General features: G+C 40.1%; 1 protein-coding gene across 1 annotated transcript in view; it reads left to right on the forward strand.

Moving 5' to 3' along the window:
- NPEPPS (aminopeptidase puromycin sensitive) overlaps positions 1–12,771 on the forward strand; it is an 86,480-nt gene extending 73,709 nt beyond the window's left edge. The window contains exons 18-23 of the mRNA XM_044248134.1: positions 2,243–2,385; positions 2,836–2,892; positions 6,566–6,673; positions 7,173–7,328; positions 8,730–8,777; positions 11,120–12,771. Of these exons, the coding sequence (XP_044104069.1) occupies positions 2,243–2,385; positions 2,836–2,892; positions 6,566–6,673; positions 7,173–7,328; positions 8,730–8,777; positions 11,120–11,272 (665 nt within the window). The 3' untranslated portion in view covers positions 11,273–12,771. The remainder of the gene's footprint in view (positions 1–2,242; positions 2,386–2,835; positions 2,893–6,565; positions 6,674–7,172; positions 7,329–8,729; positions 8,778–11,119) is intronic.
- Positions 12,772–13,400: the final 629 nt, after the last annotated feature.

A 13,400-nucleotide genomic window follows, 5' to 3' on the forward strand; every position in this document is an offset into this window, starting at 1 on the left:
GATGGAATAGTAACAGAAAAATTCATGGTGTGAAAAGAGGGGAGTAATTGCTGGAGCGATGGCCAAGTGACGGAGAAAAGTCAGATCCAGTGGTGGACTGGCTTTAGGCAGGAACAGAGATCCCAGGAACAAGACAGGAGAGGGTATGTGGAGACAGTTATAGGCAAAATAGTGGATGTTGTCTTTCTTTGTCATGGTGATAATGTGTAAAACTTTTTGGACTCAAACAGAGCTTTATGAAATAAGGAGAATGTCTTTTTTTTTTTTTTTTAATTTATCTATTTGACAGAGAGAGATCACAAGTAGACATAGAGGCAGGCAGAGAGAGAGGGGGAAGCAGGCTCTCGGCTGAGCAGAGAGCCCGATGTGGGGCTCAATCCCAGGACCCTGAGATCATGACCAGAGCCGAAGGCAGAGGCTTAACCCACTGAGCCACCCAGGTGCCCCAAGGAGAATGTCTTTAGCTTTCTAGGTTTATAGCTGGAAGGGCCAAACAGCAAAATAACAAAACATTGCCTTGCAAGTCAGTACCGGAGCCAGAATTACAAATTGGTTCTTCATTGATGTCCTCTTGTGTTATCTATTGATCTCCTGTGGTTTTCTTAAACTTACTTTTTACTGAGGTACGATTTAGGGGTAGCAAGGTGCACAGTGTAAATGTTACAGTTCCCTGACTTTTGACAAATGCAGACACCAAAGGAGGTTGCCTCAGGGCCTCTTCCCTGTCAGTCACTGCCACTCAGGTGTCCCCTGCCTGTCCCCTGCAGGCAAACACTGTTCTGCCTTCTTTCACCCTTGGTTAATATTACCTCTTCTAGAACTTTATATAAATGGAATGCTAATATATATTCTGTTCTTCTATCTGGCTTCTCTCGCTCAGTATCATACTTAAGATACATCCAGTGTGTTCATTCCTTTCTATTGCTTACTGGTGTTCACTATGTGAATATGCCATGACTTGCCTGTCCATTTTGGTATTGCAATCCGTCATTGCTGGTGTTAACTTTCTTTTTTTGAGATATAATCAATATATCATAAAACGGACCTCTTAAAAGTATACATCTTAGTCTTTTTTAGTTTGTTCACAAGGTTACACAACTATCCCCATATCTAATTCCAGAACAATTTCTTTAGCCTTAAAAGAAACTCCCTACCCATTGGCAGTCACTTTCCGTTTCCTGGCAACCTCCGTCCTGGCAACTACCAATCTGCTTTCTGTCTCTATGGATTTGCCTGCTCTGGGCATTTAATATGTGTGGACTCCTACCCCATGTAGCCTTCTGTGTCTCGCGTTTTTCACTTAGCAAAATGTTTCAAAGGTACGTCCATTTTGCGTTGTCTATCAGTACTGCATTCCTTTTATAGCTGAGTTATATGCTATTGTATGGGCGTACCACATTCTGTATATTCATAACTTGATGGATGTTTGGATGGTTCCTACTTGACAGCTGTGAATACTGCTGTGAACATGTGTGTAAACAAGTTTTTGTGTGGACATAATGCTTCCATATCTCTTGGGTATATGCCTAAAAGTGGAATGGCTGGATCGTATGGTAACTCTCTGTTTAACCTCTTTAGGAATTGCCAGCTTGTTTTTCAAAGTGGCCACACATTTTACACCCCACCAGCAATGTATGAGGGTTCTAATTTCTCCACATCCTTAACAGTGCTTGTTATTGTCTGTCTGTCTTCAGTCATCCTAGTGGGTGTAAAGTGGCATCTCCCTGTGATTTCGATTTGTGTTTCCCTAATCACCAATATTGAGACTCTCCTTATGTGCTTAGTGCGCATTTACACATCTTTGGAGTCAATAGATCCGTCAGAAGTTGATTTTTAAATCTAAGATTTCAATTTATTATACACAGCATACTATTTCCGTATGTGATCTTTCTCTGAATCTTGGGTCAAAACCGCATCATCTAAGCCTGTTCTGCCTCTTCCTTTCACATACAGTCCTTAGCAGTGTACTTTCCTAGATGGAGTAAACATTTAATAAATTCAGATCATTGACATTTGTAGACAAAGTCAGCAAATTTATTTGTTTAGCTAATCTGTTTAGTACTTCATTTCACTCTTATGATTTGAATAATGTAAATCAGGTGTTCTCTCAAGTACTAAGGTAATTGATTGTGTTTGTTCAAGATGGTAGACATAGTATATAACACAATTACAGGATAGCCAGGTAGCATATTTGTGAAAACAGGATTTTTAAGTAGTTCCGTTTCTCTTACTTCTTAATCAGGTCATCTAGATGCACTCCTGAGGGGCTTGGTTCTGGGCAAACTAGGAAAAGCAGGACATAAGGCAACGTTAGAAGAAGCCCGTCGTCGGTTTAAGGACCACGTAGAAGGGAAACAGATTCTCTCCGCTGATCTGAGGAGTCCTGTACGTTTTCATGATGAATAACTTTGATCTCTAAGTGACTGCATCATTCTGTGTATACTGTGGAATGTGTTTAATGGGAACCAAAAATGACATAAGTACTGACCCACAAATCATGTCTGATTCTGATTTAATAGGTGCATTCAATGTTCTATAGCCAGCATGTCCTTTGTCTAACATTTCTCAGGCCAGACTCTGGTGCTGAAAGGTGATGATCAGTGCACATTTCCCTGAGAGAAAGCGGGTGTGTGCTGCTGTTACTCACCACGTGCTGTCTGCCTTGCTGCTTTTCAGTGTGGGCTCTAAGCTCTTTGCCACAATTTGTATGTAACATCCACACACAGCTATTTATAAATTGTTTGATTCGCCTTATGTCTTTTCTTAACATTGAACTATTTGGAAGAAGATACATTTAATCAGATACCTTCTTTTTTGTTCCTGTGTTCTCTGTAGGTCTATCTGACTGTTCTGAAGCATGGTGATGGCACTACCTTAGACATTATGCTAAAGGTGAGTAAATTTGGGAAGGGCTCCCATTTTCTGCTCTTTAACACAGTTGACACAGAGACTGCACGTTGTTAGGTGGTTAAAAGTCTGGGCAAAAGACAAACGTGCAGATATGCATATTGCAAACAGGCAGATACTAAGAAACTATGGGAGGAGCACCTGGGTGGCTTAGTCAACTCTTGATTTCAGCTCAGGTCATGATCTCAGGGTCATTAGATGGAGCTCCGTGTCAGGCTGTGCACTTGGCAGGGAGTCTGCTTAGGATTCCTCTCTCTCCCTCAGTGCCACCCTCCACATGCACGTGCACATACGTTCTCTCTTTCTCTCTCTCAAAAAGAAAAGAAACCTTGGGAGAAATACATAATGTCTGTTCATGTATACTACCAATACAATGCCAAAAGTCATCTAATTTCACTTAGTTTTTTTTTATTCATAAGTTGATGCACCTTAAATATAAAAATTGAAATGTTCATTTTGATTAACATGTCAGGTTCTTAAAATTTTTCCCTTTAGTGTAAAGTTACTAGGGTATTTCCCAAAGTTTGTGTCTGTGCTAGGAAAGGGAATAGATGGGGGCTCCTGGATGGCTCAGTCAGCTAAGTGTCTGCCTTTGGCTCAGGTCATGATCCCAGGGTCCTGAGATCAAGCTCTGCATCAAGCTCCCTGATCAGAGGGGAGTCTACTTCTCCTTCTCCCTGCTGCTCCCCCTGCTTGTGCTCTCTCTCTCTCTCCTGTCAAGTAAATAAAAAGTAAATAATAAAATCCTTTAAAGAGAGAAAGCGGATAGATGATTACATACTTCAAGGATTTGAGCTATACCAGTGCTCCATTTATGAATGGACAGGAAATTAACTGACCTGCCTACATTGCCTCTGTAGTTTTCCCAGGGTGGTTGGCATATAATTAAACTTAAATACTAATACTGTGGAACAAGTGCTGCCTAAGTCCCTGTCCATGTAGTTATCAATCTAAGGAATAACTGGACTATGCTGATTGCATCAGTGGTAGAGGGAGCTGAATCTATTACCATCAAATAAAATGTGCAAAGTGTAAATACCCAAATTACCTGCCAGACCTATAAAGCCCATTCATTTAAAGACCCACGCTTAAGGAGGGGAACAGCCAGAACAGGAATGAAATGTGCTTTATTACTTCCATCCTTAATGGATTAAGAACATTTCTGATCTCAAGTGGATCAGAATTGCAAATCTAATTTCTAGTATTTAGTTTTAAACAAATCCTATTTAAATGACTAAAATATTTTGAAAAATAGAAACTTTAAGAAACTTAAAATGTGCCACTTTACTGATCTTGTGCAAGAGTTTCCTTTCTAATAATAGAAAAATTATACTTTGGGTTGGTCGTTTCTCATTCTTAATATTCTGTGAACCTGTGCACTGTAAATCATGTATTTCTTTGTAGATGAAATCAGGTATTTGTGGGTTTTGTCTTTTCCATAAAAGTATGGAACAAAAATAGAGGTTCTGGAATTCTTGTAACAGATAACCTGGGCATTTTCATGTCCTGGCATACTTTAAAGAATTTACACTACTATGTATATTTTAGTAAGTGTTTGCATCTGTTAATACAAGGGAGCTGACTGTAGTTCTGCTTTGCTATAAGCAGAGCTCTAATGAAGACCAAATTAAGTTTCTTCAAGGAACCAGTTGATGGGAGATGAGGAGGATTGTTTTCTATTGGTAATTTAGGAATAATGAGGCAGGATTAAAAGAAACAAAACCAAACTTTTATTTCAAAGTGTATTTGGAATGTGGTGTTATGGTGCCATCTAGTGGTCAAGTGTAACAGGTTCTCCTTGGGGAAAACCATGCTTCCTGAAAGCCAGAGTTCAGACTTTGAGTATTGGAGCAGAAAAGAACTGTTAGAAATTATCTGTCCATCCCACTCATTTTACAGCTGGGGAAACTGAGATCCAGAAGGGATGAGAACTTAGTCAAGATCACACAGCTAGTTAGAGGCAAAACTAGGACTAGAACCCAGATCTCCTAACTTCCTATTTATTTTACCATGTTGCTACTCAAGAGTCCAAAGGAAAGGGGAAACTGGGACCTGTGATGGGGTCTGCAGACACTGGTCAGTATAGACTCTTCAGTGGGAGAGGTGATCAGCAGAATCTATAAATTGTTGTTTTGGAGACGTATCTCATATACCTTTGTAATTCTAATTATTTATATGTATAATGTTTTGCTTCTGATGATTAAAAAAAAACCTTGGTATATTCACTGTGGAAGATTTAGAGGCTATAAAAGTATAAATAAAATAAAATTACCTGTAATTTAAATATTTTTTAAAAGTCACAAAATAGCAGGTGTAAGGGGGTCTTATTTCTGATTGGTAATGTACATATCAATACTTTAATTTTTTGTCTTTTTTTTTTTTAAGATTTTATTTATTTACTTGACAGAGATCACAAATAGGCAGAGAGAGAGGGGAGGAAGCAGGCTCCCCGCCAAGCAGAGAGCCCAATGCAGGGCTTGATCCCAGGACCCCGGTACCATGACCTGAGCGGAAGGCAGAGGCTTTAACCTACTGAGCTACCCAGGCACCCCTTCTTTTTTTTTTTTTTTTTTTTTTTAAAGATTTTATTCACTTATTTGAGAGAGAAAGAGAGAATATGAGTGAGGGTGAGGGGCAGAAGGAGAGAGAGAAGCAAACTTCCCACTGAGCAGGGAGCCTGATGTGGGGCTTGATCTCAGGACCCTGAGATTATGACTTGAGCTGAAGGCAGGCATTCAACCGTCTGAGCCACCCAGGTGCCCCGATAATTTAATTTGTTCTTTATGCCTCTCTATTTTTGCAATTTTTTATGTTCAGCATGTGCTGATTTTGCAGTTAAAAAATGTGATGATACAGAATCCCACTGATCAGAGACTCATGAATTAATATTAACGTTTATTGGGGCGCCTGGGTGGCTCAGTTGGTGAAGTGACTGCCTTTGGCTCAGGTCATGATTCTGGAGTGCCAGGATCGAGTCCCAAATCAGGCTCAGCGGGGAGTCTGCTTCTCCCTTTGACCTTCCCCCCCTCTCATGCTCTCTCTCTCATATAAATAAGTAAATAAAATATTTTTAAATTAACATTTACTTTTTCCTATTAGAAATTAAATTGATGACCTTCAGTGGTATTAGTGATGATTAGTTTATTCATCTAACATAGAACATTAGTCAGACATATATCCCTCAGACCTTGATGTTAAACTGCTCAGAACTGATGACAAGCCATTCACATAGTACAGACTTACATAGTGACTTACTGTTTTGGCATATGAAAAATGTAGTGCCTGAACATCTTAAAAAGTATTTCCTTTTGTTAATTTAATACTGTGCAGGGGCGCCTGGGTGGCTCAGCTGGTTAAGCAGCTGCCTTCGGCTCAGGTCATGATCCCAGCGTCCTGGGATCGAGTCCCACATCGGGCTCCTTGCTCGGCAGGGAGCCTGCTTCTCCCTCTGCCTCTGCCTGCCATTCTGTCTGCCTGTGCTCACTCTCTCTCCCTCTCTCTCTCTGATGAATAAATAAAATCTTAAAAAAAAAAATTTAATACTGTGCAGTCTCAGCCAGCGAGAATGTAGAGCAAAAAGTTTCGGGGAGAAGCTCACACAAGCATATGCATAACTTCTAGGGGAGAGTTAACTATATCTTTTATTTTTTCATTGTAGCTTCACAAACAAGCAGATATGCAGGAAGAGAAAAACCGAATTGAAAGGGTCCTTGGGGCTACTCTTTCACCTGAATTGATTCAAAAAGTCCTCACGTTTGCACTTTCAGTAAGTTCCAACAAAAACTGCCTACAGAGGGAATCGTAACCCACTGATCTGTGGCAAGTGTCTTTGATTCAGTATCCTCTTGATCTGCTTTAACCCTAAACTGAGGTTTCCTCTTAGTCTGGGGAAAATGGAATGGGCTTTTGCTACTGACCTGTATATCACCCCATAATGGTGAGAATCAGAATAGTTGGAGGCAGAAATAAACTGGAAAGCATAATTATCCCAGTACCTACCTTCTGTCTCTTCCTTTCTTTACCCTGGAGGAACCCAAGCAAATATCTTTTGAGCAGCCTGTCTGTACCTGTCTCAATGCCTCATTCTCAATTTGGCTCATCTTTAGGTTAAACATTCTTCTCTTTGCTTCTGGTGCCAGTTATTCCTAAAACCAGGAATGAGGGTCTTCGGTGTGATTGCTTGGGTACCTCAAAAGTATCTGCCCTTTCTAGCACCAGAAGATGTTTTGAATATAGTAGATTTTTAGTTCCCTTTCTATTTTTAGGAAGAGGTACGTCCACAGGACACTGTATCAGTAATTGGTGGAGTGGCTGGAGGCAGCAAGCATGGAAGGAAGGCTGCTTGGAAGTTTATAAAAGACAACTGGGAAGAACTATATAATCGATACCAGGGAGGATTCTTAATATCCAGACTAATAAAGGTATGTGAAGATTTTTATTTTGAGTACCTTGTTCATCATAGATGTTATTTAAGGACATCCGTGATTCACTAGGTGTATAGACGATGGTCTTTGCTTTTTAAGAGTTTCTTAAAAAAAAAGAAAAAAGAAAAGAAAGTTTCTTTAAATAGTTATTAGCTTTTTTTTTTTTTCCCCAGTTTTTATTTAAGTTCCAAGTAGTTAATGTACAGTGTAATGTTAGTTTCAGATGTACAATTTAGTGATTCAACACTTCCATACAACACCTGGTGCTCAGAGCAAGTGCACTCCACAATCCCCATCACCTATTTCCCCCGTCCCCCCCCCCCGTCTCCCCTCTGGTAACCATCAGTTTGTTCTCAAGAGTCCGCTTCTTGGTTTTCCTCTCTTTTATTTCCCCCGTGATCATCTGCCTTGTTTCTTAAGTTCTACATATAAGTGAAATCATATGGTATTTGTCATTCTCTGACTTAATCTGCTTATTATTAATTCTCTCTAGATCTATCCATGTTGTTGCAAATGGCAAGATTTCATTCTTTTTTATGGCTAAGCAATATTCCTGGATATGTGTGTGTATACATACCACATCTCCTTTATCCATTCATCAGTTGATGGAATTGGGGATGTTTCCATAATTTAGCTACTGTAGATAATGCTGCTATAAATACCGAGATGCATGTATCCCTTCAAATTAGTATTCTTGTATCCTTCGTGTAAGTACCTAGTAGCACAGTTGCTGGTCTGTAGGGTAGTTCAATCTTCAACTTTCTGAGGACCCTCCATGCTGTTTTCCTGAGTGGCTGTACCAGTTTGCACTCCCACCAACAGTGTAAGAGGGTTCCACTTTCCTCCACATCCTCGCCAGCACTGTTTCTTCTATTGTTAATTTTAGCTATTCTGATTGGTGTGAGGTGATATCTCACTGTGGTTTTGGTTTATATTTCCCTGATGATGAGTGATGTTGAGCATCTCTTCAAGTATCTGTTGGCCATATGTCTTTTTTGGAAAACGTCTGAGGAGAAGAGATTGTTCTTCACTAGGAATGTTCTCAGAGATGTTAAGACATCTTAAGAGAACACTCAGGGCTCCAAACTCACTAGGGTGGAAAAATGCTGACTTCATTCCTTCCCACGTGGCCCTTTGTCACAGGGGTGGAAGTATGGGGTGCTTAGGCCATGCCCCTGGTGCTGGGATCCTCGTAGTCCTGCCTCCTTTCCCCGCATGGCTGCTCCTTGGTCTCAAATAGTTATTAGCTTTATTAAAGGGCTTGTCCTTCACCCATCATGCATCCTCTAGAATATTCTGAAGTTCGGAGAGAATAGGATGGCTCATTTTTAGGATAAATGGAACTTTGTTCCTAGCCTCTTTTAGTTGCATTTACTGTTTAACCCATTGTTTTTTCAGCTGTCAGTTGAGGGATTTGCAGTTGACAAAATGGCTGGAGAGGTTAAGGTAAGCAAAGTGCTGTTTACTTTTTACTTTTCAAGGTAGTAAGTAAAAACTGATAAGCCACATTGTAATCATACAGTACGGGTAATGGGGCAATGCTGTATTTATCCTTGTTTTTGCTTGGAAAAAGACCGCTTGGGTTGTGTCTTTAATGCTTGAAGAATTTGGGGTTGGAATCATCTTTGAGGGTGTTGAAATATGGTTGAAAAAACATGGAACTTGGAATCAGTCAGTCTGAGTAGAAAACCATCCCTTGCCCTGTTTAGCTATGTGATTTCAAGCATGTTTTTAACCCCATGATCTCCCTGTGTTTCCTCATCCATAAAATGGGGTAATAATAAGATTGTTACTGGTGATGTTAGTTACTCTAAATAACAGACTGGAATGGAGTAGTAGGTCCTTGATAATTTTTTCCTTTCTAATAACCTTTGTAATCTGTCATATGCACAGGGAGAGAAGATGGCTATGTAGGGACTCTCCTCTTAGCCTTTACGAAGGATAATAATCAGTTAAGTGGTAAAGTTCAGCATTTGAGGAACAAATCTACACTGATGAGGAAAATCTTAACTTTAAGCCTTTCATTGCCTTTAATTGTAAAGTACTTTTGAAATGTCATTTTCACCTTCCTCTTGTTGAAGGCAATGGGGTTATGAAATGCGAATTTAGAAGTTCTGAGAGCTGTAGTGTTGTTTCTTTCATTCTCAAACTTTAGGAATAAAATTTTAAGAATTCAGAGCTTGAGAAAACAGTGAGAGACTTGATCTCTGCCTTCATTTAGTTTACATTGTATATTGTGCAAACAATTCCCTTATTGTGAAGGATGTAAGTGCTCTGAGGAGAGGTACATACACTGGGTTTGGAGCGGAAGGACAGTGAGTGGCTGCGCAGAGGCTGGTAAGATAGGTAGAGGCCAGACCGTGGAGGGCCCTATAGGCTGTATGAAAATTTTCCTAAAAGCAGGAAGCCCTTGAATTGCCTATAAACAGAGTGAGTTGATGTGATTTGTGTGATAAAAATTTCAGCCTGGCTACAGTGTGGAGAAAGTTTGGGTTGGCGACGAGAAGATGTCGGGATGCTAACTGTCCAAGCAAGAATGATAAAGTAGCTTGGGGGAGATGGAGTAATGAAATTCAGGGGGATTGATTTTGTTAATCTTTGGTTCAACAAATATTTACTGAGTGGCTTCTCTGTGTTGTGGACATACCTGGCAGAGGAAGAAGGAAGAGTTGAGGATAATTCCCAGGTTCCTAATATGTAAATGGTAGTGCTGTTTGTGGAGTTGGAATGAGGGGAAGTCTTGTATCTTACTCAGGCCCTAAAGAGCCTTGGAGCAGGAGCCCTTGTCATGTATGTAAACAAAATAAGGTTATTGATTTCTAAAAGTTCTAGACTTAATCTGATGAATTAGTCATTCTCCCTTATACACTATGATGATGAGTTCAAAGTAAAGACCCCCATCCTTTCACTGGTTGGTATTTAAGAGGTGCTTTGTTTTATTTTTTTTTTTAAGTTTTTATTTATTTATCTCAGAGAGAGAGACAGAGTGAGTGAGAGTGAGAGAGAGTGGAGGAGGGGCAGAGGGAGAGAGAGGATCCCAAGCAGACGCCCCACCTGACACAGGGCTTGAACCCAGGACCCTGAGATCATGATGACCTGAGCTGAAATCAAGAGTCAGACACTTAACCGACTGAGCCACCCAGGCGCCCCAAGAATTGCTTTGTTTTCTGTGAATCTTGGCATACTTCATTAGAAAATAGTTCATTGCATCTTTAATCAATAAGCTTTGTAATAAATTACAACAAACTCAGAAATAGTCTTGTATGAAAAATGTGAGTCTATCAAAGCTTCATGGTTTTATCATCCCTCACAGTTTAATCTCTATTAGAAGCAGCCAGAATGTGTTTTGAGTCCTTAAGGACCCTGCCTGCCAACTATTACGTTAACAGTTTATATGGGGTTTTCTTGAATCTTCTGGAGTAAATATTTTCTCATAAATGAGAAAACAGAAGAGTTAATTTAACGAAAAGTCATAGGTTAATACATGATCCAGCCTAGATTTGAGTCCCAAGTCTAATTCTAGCGCCTACACTAAAAGAAAGGCCATAGGTTCTATCTCTTCATTAACTTTGGATTCGATTTTAAGCGTGTATTTGGGGAAGAATTCTTGAATGCAAGTCTAAGGAGCTGCTTGTTTTCTTTTAGCCTGGGAGTGGCAGTGGTAAGTTTTCATGATTGAAGTTTTTGAATCCTTTACAGGAGAGTGGTATTTTTTCCTAAGCTGTGATACTGTTACCTTCTTACTATTGCTTTGTACTGATCCTACACTCTGGGTTGTTTTACGCCAGGCTTTCTTCGAGAGTCACCCGGCTCCGTCAGCTGAGCGTACCATCCAGCAGTGTTGTGAGAATATCCTGCTGAATGCTGCTTGGCTAAAGCGAGATGCTGAGAGCATTCACCAGTACCTCCTTCAGCGAAAGTCCTCGCCCCCTACAGCGTGAGCCCGGCGCGCCACCGCCACCGCGGCTGTGGTCCTGCTGCTTGGCTGTCGGGGCGGGGCGGGGGGAGGTGGGGCTACTGAACAGCTGATTCACATGCAAAGAATTTGGAGTCTTCTTTCAAACCAGTGGGGGTTGGACAATGAATGTAGTTAACTGGTTCCTGCTCACACTCCAGAATTAAATTCTATTGAAAAAGGAAAATCAGCGATTCAGCAAAAAAATAAAAAAATAAAAAAATAAAAATGTAAATATGATAGTAATAAAATAGAGCATAACGAAACTGTGAAACTTCCTGAAGCCTTGTCAGTGGTTAAAAGTATTTAACACTCTCCTCTTAATGACAGATGTTCTGTTTTTATAACTTACCAAAAGGAAACTAGAGGCTTCTGGGTGAAGAAGATTTTTTGTGAAGTGGGTTCTGCAAGCAGCCTACAAGCCGAGGGTAGTGTCCATTGCTGGGAATGGTTAAACATGAAAGGCTGATAGCTGGTATAACATAGAATCTGTGCATAATTCCAAGTGTTTTTTTGGTTTCTTGGGTTTGTTAGGCTTTTTTTGTTTGGTTTGTTTTGGGTTTTTTTGTTTTTGTTTTTGTTTTGTTTTTTTTTTTTTGGCATGGGGACTGATCGGGAAGATATATTTTCCTGCATAACTCCATCTAAACCAAGGATCATAATTTTCCTCCATGCCTTCCCTTCTGTGTGACCCCACCCCTGGCCAAAAGGAAAAAAAAAAAGTTAAAAAAAAAAAAACCAAACCTAACCTGGTCTGGGTTTTTTCTTCCTCTTAGTTCCACCCCCAACCTCCATCCCCGGTGTCCTTCTTAGAGATAAAGAAATAATAAGGAAACATCTTTTATAGCCACATTAAATAAGAGAAACTGATATACATGATTTTTTTTCTTTCTTTTTTAAGACAACTTTTAAGAGTCCTGAGATGCATATAAGTGACATAGAAAAGAAAGGGTTTTGAGCCAGACCATCCTGAAGGAGTTATTCTGCTAAAAAACAAACAAACAGAATGGTCATAGTTGTCCGACAGGCCAACGGTTAAACCTCTTCATGACAGTATCAACACTGGCTTCTCCCGGTTCACCGTGGACGTGGAAGAAGTCAGTGGCCGCCGCTGCCGGGGGCCGTGTATTAGTGGTGACTGGGTAGAACAGCAAAGATAGTAAGCCTGTGTGTGCCACTCTTTGCTTTAACAGTGTATTCTACTAATAAGCCTCACCTGCCTGACCCAATGAGTTTTAACTACATCTCATTGCTTTCCTCTGCCCTTACCTTTTTTCCTTCTCTTTTTCCTCTTCTTTTTATTTTTCCTTTTTAAAAAATATTTGTTTTGTGTTATTAACAGGAATTTCATATTTGGTGTGGCTTGACTGTATTTCAGAAGGTCATCAGATTGTGAGACTGCTTCCTTGAAACATTTTTGTGCTATTGTTTTAAAAAAATAATAATTAAAAAACAGTTGGCGTTAATAAAAATGTCAATGTGAAATTGATGTCCTGATTTCTTTTATTCTCTTTCATAAGAAACTATAAACTTTCCTGTCATTCACTAGGATTATAAGAAGTTTTACAACGAGAGGATTTTCTGAGCCTAAGAAAATCCAATTTCTGAATTGCTTAATGAGTGATACCTAAAGAGAAAAATCCTAAGATTCCTTCTAAATTTGTTCTGGTTGCTCAGAAATCTTGTGGAGATACTTAGAGTTAGCATTCAGGAGTTAACTGGAGACTTACCGATTCCCGTTTGTTTTTGTTTTTTTTTAAAGATTTTATTTATTTATTTGACAGAGAGAAATCACAAGTAGATGGAGAGGCAGGCAGAGAGAGAGAGGGAAGCAGGCTCCCCGCTGAGCAGAGAGCCCGATGCGGGACTCGATCCCAGGACCCTGAGATCATGACCCGAGCCGAAGGCAGCGGCTCAACCCACTGAGCCACCCAGGCGCCCCCCGATTCCCGTTTATCAAGGCTTTCCTGTCTAGGGGCCACACTCATAGCTGTGCTGGAGAAATTGGATTTTCTTAGGCTGAATTCTTAAATTTCTTAAATTTGGATGAATTCTTAAATTTCCAGTTTCCAGGATGGGTTTTAGGCTGCAAGGAACCCTTTGAAATTATTTGT

The sequence above is a fragment of the Neovison vison genome, chromosome 5, assembly GCF_020171115.1.
Source record: "Neovison vison isolate M4711 chromosome 5, ASM_NN_V1, whole genome shotgun sequence".
NCBI lineage: Eukaryota > Metazoa > Chordata > Mammalia > Carnivora > Mustelidae > Neogale > Neogale vison.